At 50.3% G+C, this 19,704-nt stretch overlaps 1 protein-coding gene across 1 annotated transcript; it reads left to right on the forward strand.

Moving 5' to 3' along the window:
- The first annotated feature begins 269 nt into the window (after window positions 1–269).
- znf516 (zinc finger protein 516) lies at window positions 270–17,876 on the forward strand. The gene is made up of 5 exons (XM_047019742.1): window positions 270–621; window positions 9,962–11,592; window positions 12,152–13,489; window positions 14,844–14,908; window positions 16,052–17,876. The coding sequence occupies exons 2-5, from the start codon at window positions 10,140–10,142 to the stop codon at window positions 16,100–16,102; spliced, it is 2,907 nt and encodes a 968-aa protein (XP_046875698.1). The 5' UTR covers window positions 270–621; window positions 9,962–10,139; the 3' UTR covers window positions 16,103–17,876.
- Window positions 17,877–19,704: the final 1,828 nt, after the last annotated feature.

Genomic DNA, 19,704 nt, shown 5'->3' on the forward strand with positions numbered 1-19,704 from the left:
CTTCACTTTGTCGCATGCCATCGATGTGTACCGGAGCCTACCTTGCCCGTATTCACTCCGAAGAACGTTACGGTGAGTGATCTAACAATAATGTCCATTATTCTCACTTTGATAATAGCTTTTGGTGTAATTATTTGCATAGCTTCTAGCCCGGCACCGTTGTTGTTTTGTGGGGGACGGGGGGAGGGGGCGGATGGAGGAGAGGATTAATGCTAACAGATAATTCCTTGGGAAGGAAGGAAGATAATTATAATAGATAATTGCGATGCGTAACAACTGTAGGTCTGCTGGGAACATATAGGGCGGAGCTAATTGCCACTTTTTGTTTTGATGCTTTTTTCTTCATGTGGGAGCATTCGCTTGTCTGACGAAAACTATAAGCCGATTCTTTTTCAAGGGTATCTAATCGTAAGTGGACGACATGGGACCGGGATAAAACGACCCAAAGAAAACTTTGCACTTTGCGCAACGGAGTAATAAGGAACTACACAATAGGAATGGTCGTTTTTTAACCATTTGACAACTTTCATTGGATGTTTTCAGAGTTGTGCCAATCGTTAACGACGGAAAATTAATTCCCCCACTCGACCATTATTAGAGCACACTTGCCTTAGTTATGAGGTAAGGGGTTTAAACAGCGGCTCAGATTCAGAGGACGATGTGTAGACTATTATTCGAAATGTGCTCAATTTGCTCATTCAATGATTGCATTACTCTCCTTTAGATTGGATTACATTTTGTGTGTTAATAGACATTGCGTATTAGGTTTGTGTAGTTTTGGCAAGTAGTCTACAGCAATCAGCAATACTCTACTCCAAGGATACCTTCCCGTTTGATTTGTCCTATGGCCTAGACCGATTCACAGAAACATTTAACTGGTCCAATCAAGTTCCACTATTATGTGCTTCTCTATTCATCTATCCAAACCGTACTATCGGTGCTAACCCTGTCAAGGCACGTACACAAACTTGTGTTTGTGAGTGGCCCTAGCACAAGCGACAAGGCTGCTATTGTACCGGATCAGCAGCAGATTACTAGAATTCCTTTTCTGTCTGCTCTGAATGGCCCCTTAGTCTCTCCATCTGCCTTGTCTAAAAACCCGTATTTGCAACTTTAATAACCTGAATACCTTAATAATGTATGCTGTTGTATTGCTAATGGTCACATCAACAGTTCCTGCTCATATTTAGTTTGGATAATTACTTTAGTTAAGATACCTTAATTACTTTAGGTAAGATACCTTCTATCAGCCACAACTATCAACTTGGTTCCTTCAAGTACTTCTAACATGCAATAACGGTACATAGTTAACATGAGTCTTATTACCATGTTCACTCTGTTAGATAGCTATGTGTTGGTTCAAGCACATCTTGTTCAGCAGTTAGCTTCAAACTCTCTTTGTTGGCCAGGAGATCTCTCCGTAGAGCATATCACCAGGCTGGGAGCCAGTAACAGAGCTGACACTGTTGAGTCAGAGGAAACATTTAGACAGTGGCCATGTTCATCTCTAATGAAGCTGTTGAATGAATCACACATGTAGAGGTTTGTTTACCATTCACCATGGCAGTTCAGAGTGTGTGTTGGGTGTGTGGTGTGTGTCAGTAGCATAGCCTGAATTGTATTCTTGGGGGATCGCATCATAAAATAAGATGGCCACAAAAAAAAAAATCAGACAATTCTTTAATTTTAAATGTAAGCAATCAGAAATCCGCAGGGGACGGACATGTAAACATGTCAATGAGGGTCCCCCAGTCCTCCTGGTGGTAAACCACTGGTGTGTGTGATCGTTCCAAAGGAGAAGCCTTTACCCTGCTGACAATATTTTCCCAAAATCTAAACTGATGTTTAACTTTGATAGTTATCGGATAACTAACTTGGACAGTGGTGCTTTTGGGTGGCTGCTTCTCGGTAAACAGAACCAGCTAGTGGACTAAACATCAAGCTTGGCAGACGATTGTAAAGACTGTAAAGATGTACAAAAGTTGATGAGTCATGAGGTAGAGGAAGGTACAACAGAGGTCATGCAGGGGTCATCACGAGTTGCGTTGACAGGGTCACAGGTCAGACCAAAATAACCTAGTTGAAAAAAAATACCCCAATTAGCGTGTTCAGCCAAGAATTGAGTGAATAATGTTTACTTTTATCAACCATAGATGCCAGGTTCCTGAGGTGAATTGCGAACAGATTTATTGATGTCTGTTGATGGATGAAGCGACAGCAAATACAGGCAAGCGGATACTGTACGCGTGCTGTACATCTGATGAACAACAACAACAGGCCTGCATTCATATGTGTGTTTTATCAAAATATCCGCGCCACACACACACACACACACACCCACGTATGCACTCACATTGGCCAACACACAAGCACGCTCACACATACTAACATAAACACTCACACGTACAAACCGTGCCACACACAAACAGACACACACACACACACACAGACACACACTCGAGCACGCAGACACTGAGTTGCAGTATCCCCAACCCCCTTCGTGTGGACAACATGTGGGGGGTAATCCCAGCTATTAGGGTAATCTTCTCAACATGGCAATCAATAGGAAGTACGCTCAGCTCCGAGCTAGCAAGTCTGGAGGCAAAATCTCTGCAGAAGAAAAATGATTTAATCACACAGATTAGGTTAAATAGATGGAGAATAGGGGTGGGGGGGGGGGGGCTGGAGCACATATGCTGAGTTTGGATTTTCTCAATCTGAGACGGGAGATAATTGAAAAGGACTCCTTCCTGTCCTTCAGATGTAGTAACTTGCTCGCAGAGCAACACCTGCCTGGTCTTTTAGTTATTGGAACATTTTCCAATTATCACCCAAAAACGATATAGACCTTTAGTTTGATTTATTTTTGGGGTGGCAGCATTTTTTCCACTTTATTGGACAGCCTATAAGCGAAGTGTGATGGAACAGGCAAGGAGAGGGCATGCAGCCAAGGACCCAGGCAGGATTCGAACCCGCCCTACATGGTGCGCGCAATAATCCAGTGAGCTACCGCACTGGGGCGCTCCTTATAGACCTTGTAACACTTTCATTTCCAGTAGACAGATATGAAACAGACAGTAAAACGTGGGGCTGGGTTAACAGTCATCTCTACACCGGTGTGTCTAAGTTGGCACAGATAAAGCTGTGGTCTTGGACAGTAGGCCTGTAGTAAACCTTCAGCTCTTATATGCAAATCCACTTCTGTGTATACAGCTGCACGGCCACACTGGATCTTTGTTACAGTAGAACGAGTTTGTTTCCAGGCTGTGTGTTAGTGATGGTGAGGGGGATTAGCAGCATTAGTGTAAGTACGCTGGATGTGAGAGAGAAGATGAGGTGTGTGTGTGTGTGTTCACCACACCTGCGTTCGATACCCAGATCGGTGACATCACAGAGGTATTCAAACGCGATTGGCGCGTGTCTGTTTTGAATCGCGGTCGGTACTTCTGAGGCTGATCGGCTGGTTTTGAATGCAGCTGGAAGATCGAATCAAACGCTCCCAAAGTCTGAACATGGTGCTTAGCTTGTGGCTGACCTGAGGCTGGCGTGTCCGTGGGGCTATTGTGCGACAGGAGCTCAGCGTAGCAGCTGTGTGTGTGTGCGCTTGCATGTGTGTGTGCTTGCGTGTGTGTTTGCGTGTGTGCTGGTGTCTGGTGAAGGGCTTGGCTCAGGTCAGCTGGCTCTACAACCACTTAAAGAAATGTGGGTGGAAGGCAAGAACGGATGTTCTGTGTGCGTGTGTGTTCTGTGAATATATGTGAGGGTAATAGCGCGTCAAGCATGCGTCTTCCCCTTGTCCACAGACGCAACTGTTTTGTTGCTGGACACGAGGACCTGGCGTGTGTGTGTATCTGTGTGATGAACAGGTCTGGCAGGCCTGTGGTGGATCCTGTTATTTAACCACGCCGCGATGCTAGGGAGTCGTGTTGGAACGCTGCCCCTTGCTTTTGCCATTCTGCTCGTACCAAACGTCAGTTGACATAATCACATACAGCCATTTTGTGAAGGGATCTCACTGTGGCACGTCAACAAAGCATGGCGTTGCAGCGAGACAATACCGCCCTGTCTTCTGCGCTACGTCGCACGGCAAGGGCTGGGGATGTGACCAGATGGAGGGGGAGGGAGGGGAGGAGGAGGAGGGGAAAGGGGGGGGGTGGCCACAGATCTGCCAGTGTGCTCTTCGAGACAGGAGAGAAGACCAGAATGGATGGCTCTCAGGGTGTCACCTTACCTCAGACCCCTAAGAGACCAATGAGGGGGTGTTGTGAAAGATGCCTGCCCCTCCCATGAGAAACCTGACCCCCCCCTCCCCTCCAACACTGCCACCGGCTGTGGTTATGATGCACACGCACACGCCAGGTTGAGGTGGGCCGGCTCCCAGGTCAGGTTACCCGGTGCTCTGTCCCAGCCCGGGGAAACGTACAGCTGTAGGATCTGTTCCCTGGAGAGCTCAGCTCTGAGAGAGCTCTGCTCATGGGATGGAGACTCTTGTGTGAAACTCTCCAGAGTCGATTTAAGAAATGTGCGCCGTTGCCAGATGTCTTTGGAAGCGAACATGTCTGTGCTCGCTGGAAGTCATGTCTCAACAGGACAACATGCTGATGAATTTGTCTGTTTAGCGTATTTGTACATTTGCATAAACACTTAAAACAATCATAATTAGTGTCGTTGCTGGGATGAACACCATTTTTTTTCTCGATTTATCACGTACAAGTAGTGTGTTTATTCTGCAACAGGCTCTAAATCCAGCCACTGGTTTGATCGTTAGTCTCTGACCTGCCGTGTGATGTCATAGTTATGTAAGCCCTTCCTGTCACACGGTGGCCTGTACACAGGAAGGACTGTGGGATGCTGGGGGTTGTTGTACCTGTAGGTTTGTCCTCCGTTTTGGCCTCACCTGATTTACATCCCAAACGTTTTTAAAACCTCCTAACAGTTTCACTAGTGTGCTGTCACCCCCCCCCCCCCCCCCCCCCCCCCCCCCACACCTTCCTTTGCTTTGTCATCAGCTTGATCTGATAACATAGAGAATTATGCTAATAATGTTAATCATGCTAATAATGCGAATGGCATGATTAAAGTGAGATGAATAGATTGTAGTGTTTGTGTAGGCGACTGTAGAAATACCCGATTGTGTTAATGAGTTGATCGACACAGCACACAGAGAGAGAGACAGAGAAACAGAATGGAAGAATATGTGGAAACAAAGCGAGAAAGAAAGAGAGAGAGAGATAGAAAGAGCGAGGGAGAAACAGAGTGAGGGAGATGCAGAGCCAGTCTGGGCTGACCTAAACATTATAATCTAATCCCTGTTGAGAGTGCTTTTTTTAGAGAGCAAGTTAATGCCACCAGATTATGCTCCTCTGTGTCCTGCACCAACCAATCCAGGACGAACAGAAACCATGTCGACGTTAAGGGGGCTGCCCTCACCTCAAATCTCCACCCAAAACTCACGACGGGGGGATGTTTGTGGTAGCAGTGACTGAGAGGGGGATTGTTAAACGTGACTGTGATTGTTGTTCTGTTTCTGTGGTCGACTTGATAGTCTACTTTCCATAAACACTGTGTGTTAGCACACACAGCTAACAGCATGACACATCCTTCCCTAATCAGGTTATAATCAAGCTAGTGTGCTTAAGGGTGCTCTCTGCCTCTGTCTCCTCTCCCTTCGCTCCAGCCTGCACAAACACTGGGATGGCAATAGTCAGGTCAATGACCATCTGATCACATGCTATCAAGACTAATCCCAGTGTGTTTGTTGTGTAACAGGGCAGGGAACTGACCAAGGAGGGGGTGGGGAGGACGTGTGTGTGTGTGAGTGTTGATACTGTACTCCCACCTTGCATATCACCAGCTATGTATCCTCTGTCTGTCTCTCTGCCTGTCTGCCTGCCTGTCTGTCTGTCTGTCTGTCTGTCTGTCTGTCTGTCTGTCTGTCTGTCTGTCTGTCTGTCTATCTACATTTACATTGAGTCATTTAGCAGACATACTTATCCAGAGCGACTTACAGTAAGTACAGGGACATTCCCCCCAAGGCAAGTAGGGTGAAGTGCCTTGTCCAACGACACAACGTCAATTGGCACGGCCGGGAATCGAACTGGCAACCTTCAGATTACTAGCCCGATTCCCTAACCGCTCAGCCACCAGACTCCACGAGTTACTCGACTATCTGCCGTGTAATCAATCTATCTAGCAATCATGAATAATCTGACATGCACAGGGTGCAACATCACACAGTATGCCAAAGAGTCATTCATACAGTGGCTGCTTCAAGCACCTCCACGCTGTGTCTCTGACAGAGCGGGCTTCCAGGAGCGGGATTAGCCACTGGCTAGCCTGGCCCACGCGCCGCACGCCTCCCCATCACGACCCAGTAAACAAAGCTGCGCTTCAAGGGCCTCTAAGCTCTGACCTGGGTCTGACAGACGGCGTCAGGCTCGTCACCACTCACTTTTGTCTGTGAGTGGGACAATGCCAGGGCCAGGACGCAGACGGGTCCACACCAGCGAGGGACAATTAGGGACTGAAACGGTACGGGCAAGAGGTGATTAGTGAGGGCCAGATTGAGCATTCTGTGACCTGTCTGAAAGACAGGAAGGTGACTGTTTTGGGGTCACGCAGGTCACAGCTTCTTTTATTGAGAGGAGAGGAGAGGAGAGGAGAAGGGGGGAGGAGAAGGGGAGAGGAGAGGAAGAGAGAGGAAAGGGAGGAGATGAGAAGGGGAGAGGAGAGGAGAAGGGGAGAGGAGAGGAGAAGGGGAGAGGAGAGGAGGAAGGGGAGAGGAGAGGAAGGGGAGAGGAGAGGAGATCCCTCCTGAGTCTGCAGGATGGAAGTCGGTCCGTTCTCATAACTCTCCTTAATGAAATGAGAGAGGGACAAGAGACATTAGGAAAAGGAATCCCCTGGCCTCTCTCAACCATAGTCAACACCTAAAATAACCAGACAGAGGAGCGGAATATCAGTCAAGCCCATTGTGTTTCTGCTGTTTAGAAGCAGGTCGTTTTCATTCCGCCAAATAACACAAATTAGCACAAGAGGCTCTAAGACTATTCTGACCACTTTGGAAGGGTAGCATCCGGCTGGTATCCTGACTCTGCTGTGGGCGTGGGGGTATGTGTGTTGGCACAGCGTTGCAGCTGATTGTTGGACCATATGTGGATGACTTCAGCACAGACACATATGTCCACATGCACAGGGATGCACTGACACAAGGAGTAGACCCACACGCACGGGAACACACATGCTTACACACGCAGGCTCACATATTCATACACGCTACACGCTAACACACATACAAAAGCACAAACACATAAAAAAGCACACACACACACGCATACAAAAGCACACACACACACACATACAAATGCTGTGGATCCCAGCTCAGCATCGGTGTCCTGACCATGGGGAGTTAGTGCTGAGCTGGTGAGGACGCCAGGCTGAATCAATGTGAGGACAGCTGACTGGTCGGGGCTATTCATCTGCCAAAGAAAAGAGAGAGGGAGCGAGGGAGGGAGAGAAAAGAGAGAGGAACGAAAGGAAAAGAGTCATTGCCCTAGAGCAACATGTTTGGGTCTTTCTCTGTGTGGATGAGTCTGACCTCTTCCTGGGCTCTTTATATACTGCTATGTGTGTTTTTCTGTGTCCAAGAGCTAGTCAGGCTGTGTGTGTGTGTGTCCATATGCAGAAGCAAGTGAGGCTTTGTGTGTGCGTTTGAGAGAAAGGTTGTTTTTCTCTAACATTGGCTCTGCTTCTAACTGGGGTCGAGTGATGACCATCGCATGGAGTCTACACTTTCCAAATCCAAGTGTCTTGTTAAACTGTGTGGGGTTTCTAGTGGGTGAAACTGCATGCCTGTGTCGTCATCGTTCTCCGGAGATAATAATGTTTTCCATAGGAGATGTTCAGTATAGGGTAACATGTATTGTTAGACGCATAACCTTGCAGTTTTGAAAGGGTTCACACACACGCACACACACGCACACACCCGCACACGCACCCACGCACACACACACACACCACGGAGAGGACCGGATGGTTCCCTTGCCCATCTGTTGCCTTCCTCTGACATCATCTATTGTTTTAACCAATTACAAGGCTTCACCTTAACCCCTTAATTGCCACCCTCCTGTCTCTGGCGCCCAGACACAGCCAAGCAGAGGAACGGGCGTCTGCTCTAACCTAACGGCTCGCTCTCCGAGCACCTGCCATCTCCGAGAGCATCTCACACACACGCCCCACACACACACACCCCACACACGCACTACACACACACGCCCCACACACACGCACGCACCACACACACACAGGCTCGCACCACAGGCTTATAAACACACCACCACACAGACCTCAAGACATAACCACACCACACAAGGAGATGTACAACACATCACACACCATTTCAGACACACACACACACACACACCACAGGAGTGTGCCAACATACGTACCACACACACGTACAGGCACACACACATGTCACACACACTTACAGACATACATACACCACACACGGAGATATACACACACCACACCCACACTTACAGACATACACACACAGACATACACACACACAGCTCCCTCTCCACTGCCCGTGTCAGTTTTGGTTGGTGTGGAAGAATGGTTTGAAACACAGGCACATGATTGCATGCTAGCAGACACACACACACACACACAGGCACACACACGATCCCCTCTCCCATGTCGTGGTGGCTGGAGACAGGACAGAGCAGTGTCTTTTCTCCTCCCCCTCTCCAGACATCTTTCCAGGGCGCTGATGGACCCTGGGTTCAGCCAACAATAGGAGCCCTAGACCCCCTGGTGAGAGCTGTGGGGATAGACGTGAGGCGATGTGACAGTTCTGGTGCAGATAACACAATGGCCGGTTTTTCCCGTGGCTGGCTGGATGTCTGTCTGGCTGATTAGATGACTGGATGGCTGGCTGGATGACTGGCTTACTGGCTGACTGACTGGCTGACTGACTGGATGACTGGCTGGCTGACTGGATGTCTGGCTGGCTGACTGGCTGGCTGACTGGATGAATGGCTGGCTGGCTGACTGACTGACTGACTGACTGGCTGGCTGACTGGATGACTGGATGACTGGCTGGCTGACTGGCTGACTGGCTGACTGGCTGACTGGATGAGTGGCTAGCTTGTCAGATGGCCGGTTGGCTGGCCGTGGTCTTGGGCAGTGAATACTTCTGTTGCATAATTAACATCTACCTCCTTGAGTTCTGTTTAGCAAGACAAACTTTCCTGTGATTTTAAATAGTTATTAACTTTCACCAAATGCAACCTTTTCTTAACTTGCCCGGTAAAGATCTATTGTAGTTTAGATTTGGACACATTTGATCATTTTCCTTCTTACTATAATTTATCGTATGTTTGTCTGTATGTGTGTTTTTGTATGTATCTGTGTACGTATGTGTGCACACGTGTGTGTGTGAGCTTCAGATGTAGCTTGCTGGTAATGGATTATTGATCCAGGTTTAGAGTGGAGTAGCCTGCAGCGTCATGTCATCCAAGCTAGTTGTACCACTTCACGCTTCAGCACACACACTCAGTTTAGGCATGGGGGAGAAGAGGACACGCACACACGCACACACACACAATGTGTAAGGACAGCCATCGCTCATTCTGTAGGGGACAATGGCCATTCCAAGGTCTCTGTGATGCAAATTCCTTTTCTTTTCTTTTTCTCTCTCTCTGACTTACCGACACACTCACTAGAACACAGGGAAACTCCTGCATGGGGACGTTAGGAGGACTTCAGAAGTCTGAATGCGTTTCAGAGCTTATGAAGATTATAAATATATATTCAAAAAGATTGTCTTAAACAAAATCTTTAAACAACGGCGTACTGCTGTTACTCTTATATTATAATTGTCTTGTGTATTATATGTGTAAAGTAATATCTGCGTGCATTGAAACACTTAAGTCTTTTGTCTTGTGTTTGTCCTCAGATTCGTCATGGAGAAGTAGCGTTTCCAGATAGTCTACCTCCAAAAGGATGAAAACAGAAGCAGCGATGGCAGACCAATCTCTCTGACACGAGTTATGAGGACTACACAACCTGTGCAACAAAGCGAGCAGGTCTGATCTGTTTTTGTTTTTACATCTGGGACTCTAAAGCCTGTGACCATGGAGGTGGAGGGGAAGGAGGAGGTGATGGGGGACGCTAATGTGGAGCTGGTGGAAGGTGCCACCTCGGGTCACACCTGCCGGGTCTGCGGACGCAGTTTCCCTCTCCTGAGCTCTCTGTCCCAGCACATGCGCAGACACACCCGGGAGAAGCCCTACAAGTGCCCCTACTGCGACCACCGCGCAGCCCAGAAGGGAAGCCTGAAGACCCATGTGAGAAGCCACAAACTGGGTCTGGTTCTGCAGAGCCTGGGGGCCGAGGGCGAGGCCGGGGGGGAGGCCGGGGCGGAGAAGGGGGACCAGGTGAAGAAGGAGGACTCTGATAGGCTGGATGAAGCCGCTCCTCTGACCAATGGCACCGCTGCCAGGAAGCACAAAGTCAACGGGCGGACGAAGAAGAAGGCCTCTAAGAAGAAGACCAGAGAGGCTGTGAGGGAGGAGCCTCCTCAGACCAGTGGTGAGGCCGCGGAGCCTGCGGAGGCCGATGGACCGGACTCTGGAGGTGAGGCCGGGGCCGAGGTTGAAAATGGGGGAGAGGCTGAAACTGAGGGAGAGGCTGTAGCCGAGGCCGGGGCAGAGCTGGAGGCCGGGTCGGGTCCGTTCCCCTGCGGCTCCTGCAGCCAGGTGTTCCCCCGAGCCTCGCTCCTGAAGACCCACATGAAGAAGCACCGCTCCTCCCAAGACCACGGCTGCCGCATCTGCGGACGTCGCTTCCGCCAGGCCTGGTTCCTCCAGAGCCACATGCGGATCCACCGAGCCAAACCCGCCCCCCGGGGCGCCGAGGGGGGCCAAGCCCCGGCCACCATCAACGGCGCTCCCCAGGAGCAAGCAGCCCTCGCCAACGACGAGTGCCTCTACGAGCTCTGCGCTGGCTGTGGAAACTTCTTCCACGACCGCAAGACCCTCCGGGTCCACGAGAGGGTCCACAAGCAGAGCCACGCCAGCCAGGCCTCGCCTCCCCAACCCGAGGGTTCCGAGACGCCGGCCGCCAAGGCCCACTTCCTGGGGTGTCTGAACCTCCGTGCGGTAGGGCGCCGTCTGGAGGAGGGGGGCCTGGGAGGGAGGATTCCTCAGCTGGACCCAGTGAGCAGCTACCAGGCTTGGCAGCTGGCTACGAGGGGGCGGGTGGTGGAGGTGGCGGAGAAGGGCCCGGGCTGGGTGGAGAGGCTGGCGGACGCGGAGGTGGCGTACGGCAAGGACAGAGGCCAGTACGTCCCGGCGAAGACGGACAGGAAGAGGAAGCAGCTGGACGTCGGCCCCGGGGGCAAGAAGAAGAAAGGAGGTCCGGGCGGGGAGGGGTCCGGGGGCCGCGGGGGGGCGCTGCACCGGGGGGGCCGGGCTCTGCTGACCGGACTGACCCCCGAGGCGTTCCTCGCGCTGCAGAAGAAGAGGGTCCGGGAGGGGCACACGGCCACCAGACACCCCAGCATCATCACTGACACAACTCACAGAGGTAAGGCCACCAGACACCCCAGCATCATCACTGACACAACTCACAGAGGTAAGGCCACCAGACACCCCAGCATCATCACTGACACAACTCACAGAGGTAAGGCCACCACTTCAAGGATACTGCTCAACTGATGTTGGCTACAACATTAGGACTTAGGACAACATTAGACCAGACAGAATTGGAAGGATATGCCTGGGGGGGATATTAATAGATTTTATGCCAGCATTTTATTCCTTGGATTACTTTCAGCGCAAACAATTTACTCCTTGTTTCTGTTATAGGTCGAAAATATTATTGTAGAGAATAGAGACCTCTTGTGTTATATTAATGAATTACACATTTGTTCATTCAAATTCTGTTGTGTTTACTGTCAGTTATTTTCCCTGCTGGCTGTGTTCACAAACAAGCTAACAAACCTTCCTCATGCTGTTGAATCATTTAAAAACCTATTCTGTGTAATTGTCGGTATCACTCCAAGTTCGCCCGGTGTATTAACTGACTGTGGTTCTGTCCTGACTGCTGATTGGTTAACGCTGACCTGTCCTCCTGCTGTCCCCAGATAAGAAGCCATACTTGTGCGAGCACTGCGACTTCCACACCCCGGACGCCTCCACCCTCAGCGCCCACCTTCTCAGGCAACACAAGGACTTGATACACCTTCACAACCAGCGCGGCGCCAGTCAGGATGACCCCAGCGGGTCGAAGGGTTACATGGGTTACCTCAAGCTCCGCAGCACCCTCCTCAGCCTGCCGGTCTGGAGCCCGTTCGCCGGCTCCGCCTCCCAGCAGATGAGGCCAGCAGCGATTGGCCAGCCCGGGACACCAGGAAGCACTGAGGGACGAGGGAGAGGCGATGCCGCCGGCGACGCCAGCCTCCTCAACCTGTCAGTGCTGGCGGAGGGTCTGAAGGAGGGTCCGGAGGAGGGTCCGGAGGAGGGTCCGGAGGCTGGCGTCGCCAAGCCCGTCGTGCAGGCTGAGGGCCGCTTGGTGCGTCACCAGTGCCCGTACTGCGTCCACACCACCCACTACCCAGAGGTCCTGTGGATTCACCAGCGCGTGGCTCACAAAGTGGACGGCGCCAATTCCCAGGCGCCCAAATGGGCGCCGCACGTCAACGGAGTCAAGGGCGCTAAGTCGGGGGGTGCCAAACCGGGGAGACGAACGGGACCTCCGCCTTTCCTGGAGGGCAAGGACTGCCCCGCCCTCCCTCTGGCGCGGGCTCAGCGGACGCAGCCCCCGGGTGACGCCGCTACGGGCGCCAAGAAATCGACACCAAAGACTCCACATCCAAACACCTCGTCTCCCTCTCCCGCTCCCCAGTCCAAACCCACCGCTCAGCCAGCGAGCTCACGCTCGACTGGGGAAAAGGCGCCCTCTAGTGTCCGTAAAACACTCCTACCTCAGAAGAAGTCCAGCGCTCGCCCCGGACACTCGGCGGCGAGCACCGGGAAGCCCCGATCCTCCGGCGACCGTCCCAAGGTCACGCCGTCAGCCGCCAGTGCCGGCGGCGACAGTCCCGGGCTCTCCTTCCACCCCAGCAGCAGCAGCCTCAGCTACGGCCGACACAGAGCCTCTCCAGAGGGGAGCCTGCTGCCTCAGGAGGGCCTGGGGTTCATCCTGGCCAGGAACCAGGCCCGCACCGAGCGCGCTCCACACTCCACCCCCGACAGGACCCACCGCCACAACCAATCGCAAGACACCTCCACCGTCCCCAAGGGTCACGACCTCTGGTCGGTCATGAACATGTTCGGGGGTCATGGAAGTGGGGGCTACCTAGGGCCTGGGGCTCCTCCCATGGAAGTCGATCTTCTGAGTCTCCTGAAAAACTACAACCCCCACGATCTGGCCGCCCTCTACCAGCACTGGGGCTATGTTGATCCCAGGTTTGAGCCGCAAGGTAAGGAGAGGAATGCTGTAGGGTTTTGTAGTCCTGTATCAGGAGTTAGTGTGTTCTGTCACCAACACCACCACACCAACATGTTTTCTACAAGGCTGAAAGTAGGTAATTTTGTGCTGGTTTAGAGAGCTGTTGGGATTATCTTGCTCCAGGATGGTAGCTAGGAACAAGGTTTAGTCTGTGTGACGAGATGTATTTCAGCGTTAGATCACAAGTTAGGTTAACACTGCTCAGTTAAAACCAATGAAAATGGCCATAAGGGCAGTTGGGTAACATGTTGTTTCAGGAGGACATGTGTTGCTGCTAGCGTGGGCCTGGAAGGGGGAAGTTGGTGCCATGGCCACCCAAAACAAACCATCCAAATTAGACAAATAAACAAACTAAATATGGGGTGGGGGGGTTTACGAAAAAATGCTGCTTCTCTGTTGCATCTGAAAAAATATGCACAACAAAAAAAAAGACAAAAAAGTGTTTGAGAAAGGGTGGGAGAGAAAGTGAACATTTTCCTACAAAAAGAGAGAGAATTTCAAAAACTGAGATAGAGAGAGAGTGAAAGAAAGAGGGAGAGAGGGAGAGGAAACTCACCTGACATGTGACACCAGAGTGCAGAGGGCTGAGGGCACTTCACAGGACTCTGGCTCTTATTTGCAGTAATTTATGCTCCTTCTCCCAGGCAGCACGTGTCTGCCTGTCAGAGCAGCGCCTGGCGACTGCTCCCTGTCCCAGCCCTGGAGGTAGCCTCTGCTAATGACACATTAGACATACTAATGATGCCCTTCTGTACACGCCTTTAAAAGGACCTGTTTCCTCGCAAGGAGAAATTTCACACAGAAATTCACACAGACCTCAAGTGTCAAACGAGTATGTGTTTTGTCATGAATTGTTTTGGTGAAGATCCGGTTGCCTCTCTGTACAGTAGATCCGGTTGCCTCTCTGTACAGTAGCTCTTCTGAGTGCTCTCTCCTAATTACGGAGAATAACGTTTGGTGAAAACCGAATTGTTAAATTCGAAGTTTTGGATTGCAGTGAAGCCTTTTTGGAAGTGTAAAGATCGTCAGACAGACTGGATATCGTCTAGCGTACCTCACTGTTTCATTTGGTCGCTCGGTCACTTATGTTTTCTTTGTGCGTGTGTGTGTGTTTGTTTTGCTTTCATCCTTTACTGGCAGTCCTTTGTGATGTAACATAAACATCTCTTTGAAAAAAACGTAATCGATTATTAATCAGATGCCACTTATGGAGAAATGATTGTGCATGCTAACTAAGCGTAACTAAGTGCATGGTTTAACCTGTAGTGTATACAGAGCCATGTCCTGTCTGGGTGGGAGTTGACGGCTCTCTGTGCTTCTTCCAGCCATGCTGCAGGCTAACGGACATGTGGGACAGGAAGTCCTCTCCTCCTCAGAGGCACCCAAACAAGTACGTTCTTTATTTCCTGTTTTCTTTCGCATGTTTGTTTGTGTTTATTTGTGTGTGTGTGTGTAGGTGTGTATGAATGTCTGTGTATGTGTGTGTCTATGTCGGTGTGTTTGTCGCTGTGCCCCGTGAGTCTTAGCAGGCGAGCAGCACGTCACTGTCACCTCCCTCGCAGCGCGCCAACCTGACGACGCCGCCACGTTTGAAGTCGGCGGAGGCGGCTGCCTCCGGGCGGCGCTCAGGGAGGGGGGAGGCCTGCCTCAGAGGTCTGCCTCGGAGGTCTGCCTCGGAGGTCTGCCTCGGAGGCCTGCCTCGGAGGTCTGCCTCGGAGGTCTGCCTCGGAGGTCTGCCTCGGAGGTCTGCCTCGGACGCCTGTCGGCCCGCTCCGGTGTTAGCCCCCCGGGGGGGCGACAGGAGAGCAGGAAACCTGACGACCCCTCGGGGTCCGCCCCCTCCATATGGCCCGTTGTCCGCCTGTCATTCACCCCCACCCCTTTCGCCCCCGCCCCCCCCCCGCCCCTTTCGCCTCCACCCCCCCCCCCCGCCCCTTTCGCCTCCACCCACCCACCCGCCCCTTTCGCCCCCACCCACCCGCCCCTTTTGCTCCCCCCCCCCCCCCCCCCCCGCTCACTCTCCCTCTGTCGTCCTCACCTGGTTTGCTTTAGTGGAGCTGAGACTCGACACACAGGGAGACGAGGCCAATGATACCTTTCTGAACGGCCAGGTTGTTGGCATTTTGTCGGTTGTGGGCATGCGAGGCCCCTAGAGATGACATGCAGTGCTCATGTGAGACCCCTAGAGATGACATGCAGTGCTCGTGTGAGACCCCTAGAGATGACATGCAGTGCTCGTGTGAGACCCCTAGAGATGACATGCAGTGCTCATGCGTACTTTACAAATGAGGCTGAGACACAAAACAGCTCACTTACTCACTTTGTTAAATGAGAAGTCAGTGCAACCTTCATGAAAATGTGTTTCTTTGCAGTTACATGACAGTTAAAGTCACCTTAATGTAAAGTCTTATTCCTGATTATTCTAACGGTCTTCAGAAGGAGTTTAAAACCTAGAAGTGCGTTTGACGACACCGGGTCGTACGAGATCTGAACTGACTCTGTCTCTGCCCTCTCTCGTCTCCCTACTCCGCAGGTCAGTGGCCGGTCCTCCATGTCCACTCCATCTCTCCGTAAAGCCACATGAAGACCCCCACGCCCTCTGCCTCGCCCTCTGCCTCGCCCTCTGCCTCGCCCTCTGCCTCGCCCTCTGCCTCGCCCTCTGGGACCGCTCCGCAGCAGGGCGGGGGAGGCCCAGGCAGCTGGCCTATGGATCCTATCTCAGGAGAATCTCCCCGGAGTCACGCAGAGAGCAGGCGATGTTGGTAAAGGCCCAGCGATGAATCTCTGGTGTTCAGAGAGCGAAACACCTGCAGTATGGATACAGGTCGAACGCTGGCTAGCAGGATCCCGCCAGCGACAGTTGCCTACGTCTTCCAGGGGTTTGATGAAAACATTTGTAGAGCGTTCTCCTAAGCCAATCAAACACATTTCCCCGTTATATTTGACAGTGTGGAAACGGGTAGTTCAGATCAGTGGATTTGTATTTTTTCAAACATTCCAAAAAAACATCAACTGTTGTTTTGCCCAGAATTGGATTTTCTTAAACGTCGTGACAGATTGTGAGGCCTCCTGCTCCTTCATAGACCAGCTTTTTCTTGGTTTGTTGCTACGGTGAAGTGTGTGTCCACAGGGTGAAAGGATGGTTTAGTTACCCTCCTACGTTGGGATCTTCAAGACATCCATCGGACCATTTCAGTTGGATGCGACGATGATAAGCTCTCCCTGCGCTGGTGTTGATTTACTTTTGCGTGTTCAGTAATTTAGTTGTCTAAAATTTTGTGTTGGGTGGAAATTGTATTCGCTCGGTTATGTCAGTGCTCCTCATCTTGTCGAAGTCAAAACGTTGGAAGGAAGTACCAACTGTCTTGCCATGAAATACAAGAATCAAAATCTCTACTGGAAACCTTTTGCATGTTTTTTCTACATCCACAGCAAGCAACACAAATGCAACGTTTGAGGTAAATCTTAGAGAATGTTTGCTGTGAGGAAACTGACAACCAGTCTCCTACTTTTCTGACAGACTACACGTGATTCTAGAAATCATCTAGGTGTTCGAGCCCAGGTACGGATGTTTTAAAATGGTTTACTTTATTGGATTCTATTTATGTTGTTCAGTAGGTAGGCCCACCTATCAGTTATTGGTGAAATGGCTGCATTTGAAGGAGAAATTAGGACTCTACTATGGACCTAATAAAGTTATTACAGGTGCCAGTTTGAACACTGTAGGGCGTAGTAAGGATTAGTATCTTGTATTTACAGCGCATCCAATTGAGTTGACTCTGATGTTTGATTTTCAAAACATTATTTAGTACGGTTTGTCTTAGGTTATCTTTTTGAAAACAACTTTGTCAGTTGCTTTTTAGTCTGTTTTGTTGTTGTTGTGCCGAGTCAGTGGACATCTTCCAGTTAAAATGGCTTCCGCAGCCTTATGCTAGCTGCACTACAGGAAAGAAAGCCATGAAACGTCAGTTAATTCAGAAGTCCATGCTGCATTATTTATTTAGCTGTACATAGTACTCGACATTGTTCAGTTTTGTGTTTTTAAGTGTTGTTTTTGATAATGGGATGAAATAAGTTGTAAAGTGGTTGAAATGGACTGGTGAAATCCCTTTTTTTTGTATTTTGGACTTGTTTTGAATCCGAGTGAAACTCAAAGCCAGATAAACGAGGTGAGCAGTGTTCTGGTGTACATGATGGCTGATACTGTGGGCCTCTGATCACTGTAATCATCTACCCATGTCAGACTCCGTGAAGCAGATGATGCACCGGTTATTTTCACAATCGCAAATGTACAGAAATTCTTTGGGGCTGTAGATGACAGTAAGCCGTGTTTTTAAAGTATTTAAATTCCACAAACATCTGGCAGTACAAATAAAACTTGATATATTTGCAGTCTTTGTCAGTTTTTTGGGTTCAATATTTTAAAGTGCTATCGGGAAGCATTTGGGTTATACTTGAGGGCGTTCGGTGCATAAACAAACTATGTGGAGCTGTAATAGAAAACACCTATTAAAACAAAACGGTGCAGTTCTCTCTTTTGCCAGGCGATAGAGCTCTTTGCTAAGCTGTGAGGAGTGTCAACACAGGAAGGTGTGCAGTCTCTTACAGAGACGGGTTCCCCATGGATCCCTATTTCTAAACGAAGGCAGATTAGTTATATTGAAGGTCAGTTTTACTATTTTTTATTTTATTTTCACAATTTATTTCTCCTAGTTTCACATTTTAAGACTGGATTGAACCAGGGTAAGTTGAGCTGGTGTTCAGCAGTGGACAACACGGTTAGATGAGATGCCATCAACAGTTCGTCTTGTGTAGAGAACCAGAGAATACCAGAGAAAATCAGAGAGAACCACATATAACCTGAGAATACCAGAAAGAACCAGAGAGAATCAGAGAGAACCAGAGAAAATCAGACAGAACCTGAGAATACCAGAGAGAACCAGAGAAAACCAGACAGAACCTGAGAATACCAGAGAGAACCAGGGAGAACCTGAGCATACCAGAGAGAACCAGAGAGAACCTGAGGGAACCTGAGGGAATCTGAGGGAACCAGAGAGAACCAGAGAGAACCAGAGAGAACCAGAGAGAACCTGAGAGAACCTGAGAGAACCTGAGAGAACCAGAAACTCACTTCATCCCCACACCTCTGTTTGTACTGCCTTGACTAATCTTGATGACATGATGACAAAATAACTGCATTGTCAGGCACATACACACACACAGACACAAACTGACAAAAAGTCTTCAAGTCTTCAAGAGAAAAAAAAACGACAACCTTAGAAAACCCTCATGCACTCAGTCATAGCTAGTGGCTCCCGTGTCACATCCTGTTAGTCAGCCAGGGCAGTAGCCACTACAAGCCGGCTGACAGCATCAGTCATCTGCCTGAAAGCCAGCGATCATGTCTGGTGCCACTAGCAGGACGGGGGGCCCTGTTTGCCCAGGGGTCTGCTGACTGGATCATGTCTCCAGCACGGCACAGCAGCCATGATGTCGGCATATGCTCCCTGACAGGGAGACTGGAGAAGAGCCCTCCTGCAGTCAGAGCAGGAAGACGGACTGGTGGCAGATTGATGTGACATGTTCCTACTGTCAGTGAAAAAGGCTGTGTGTGTGTGTGTGTGTCGTGTGTGTTAGAATCTGCCTGTTAAACTGTAGAATATGACTGTAACATCTCCCCCCCCCGTCCCCCCCCCCGTCCCCCCGTCATTCAACGGCAGAGCACCATTCCCACAATGCCCTGCTTCTCCGTTCCTAGTGTAGCTCCAGAGGACCCGGTTGCTGTGTGGTGGTCGTGTGAGTGGATTGGTCCTGGCACGCGCTGCACGTGTAAATTGCCTGTCCTGTCTCGCGAGGATCTCTGGAGAGCAAGGGGACAGGTGGCCATCTTGGCAATAACAGATGCTGAACTAAACACACCCATTGATGAGACTGTCTGCGAAGTGAGACAAAAAGCAGGTGAGAACAGCGTCAGCACTTCATTGTTTGCTCCTTCTCCAGGCAAGGTGCCCCGCTTTGGTAGGCCTGTAAACTGCTGTTTCCTCGGAGACCACAGACCTGTCAAACGCACACAGGCCTGGTGTCTCCAGTGTAGGCCTACCTTGTGGAAGACAGCTTTTTAAAACATCCGACAGCTTTTCACAACATCTGGACACGTATTTCATTTTGGGAGGCTGGAGTAGCTCA

This window comes from Hypomesus transpacificus, chromosome 4 (genome assembly GCF_021917145.1).
Source record: "Hypomesus transpacificus isolate Combined female chromosome 4, fHypTra1, whole genome shotgun sequence".
NCBI lineage: Eukaryota > Metazoa > Chordata > Actinopteri > Osmeriformes > Osmeridae > Hypomesus > Hypomesus transpacificus.

Excerpts from the sequence above, each read along its gene's own strand:
- znf516 (XM_047019742.1), top strand. The coding sequence starts at position 10,140 with ATGGAGGTGGAGGGGAAGGAGGAGGTGATGGGGGACGCTAATGTGGAG. Across the intron at positions 11,593-12,151 it reads CACTGACACAACTCACAGAG|ATAAGAAGCCATACTTGTGC; the intron begins GTAAGGCCACCA and ends TGCTGTCCCCAG. Across the intron at positions 13,490-14,843 it reads TCCCAGGTTTGAGCCGCAAG|CCATGCTGCAGGCTAACGGA; the intron begins GTAAGGAGAGGA and ends TGCTTCTTCCAG.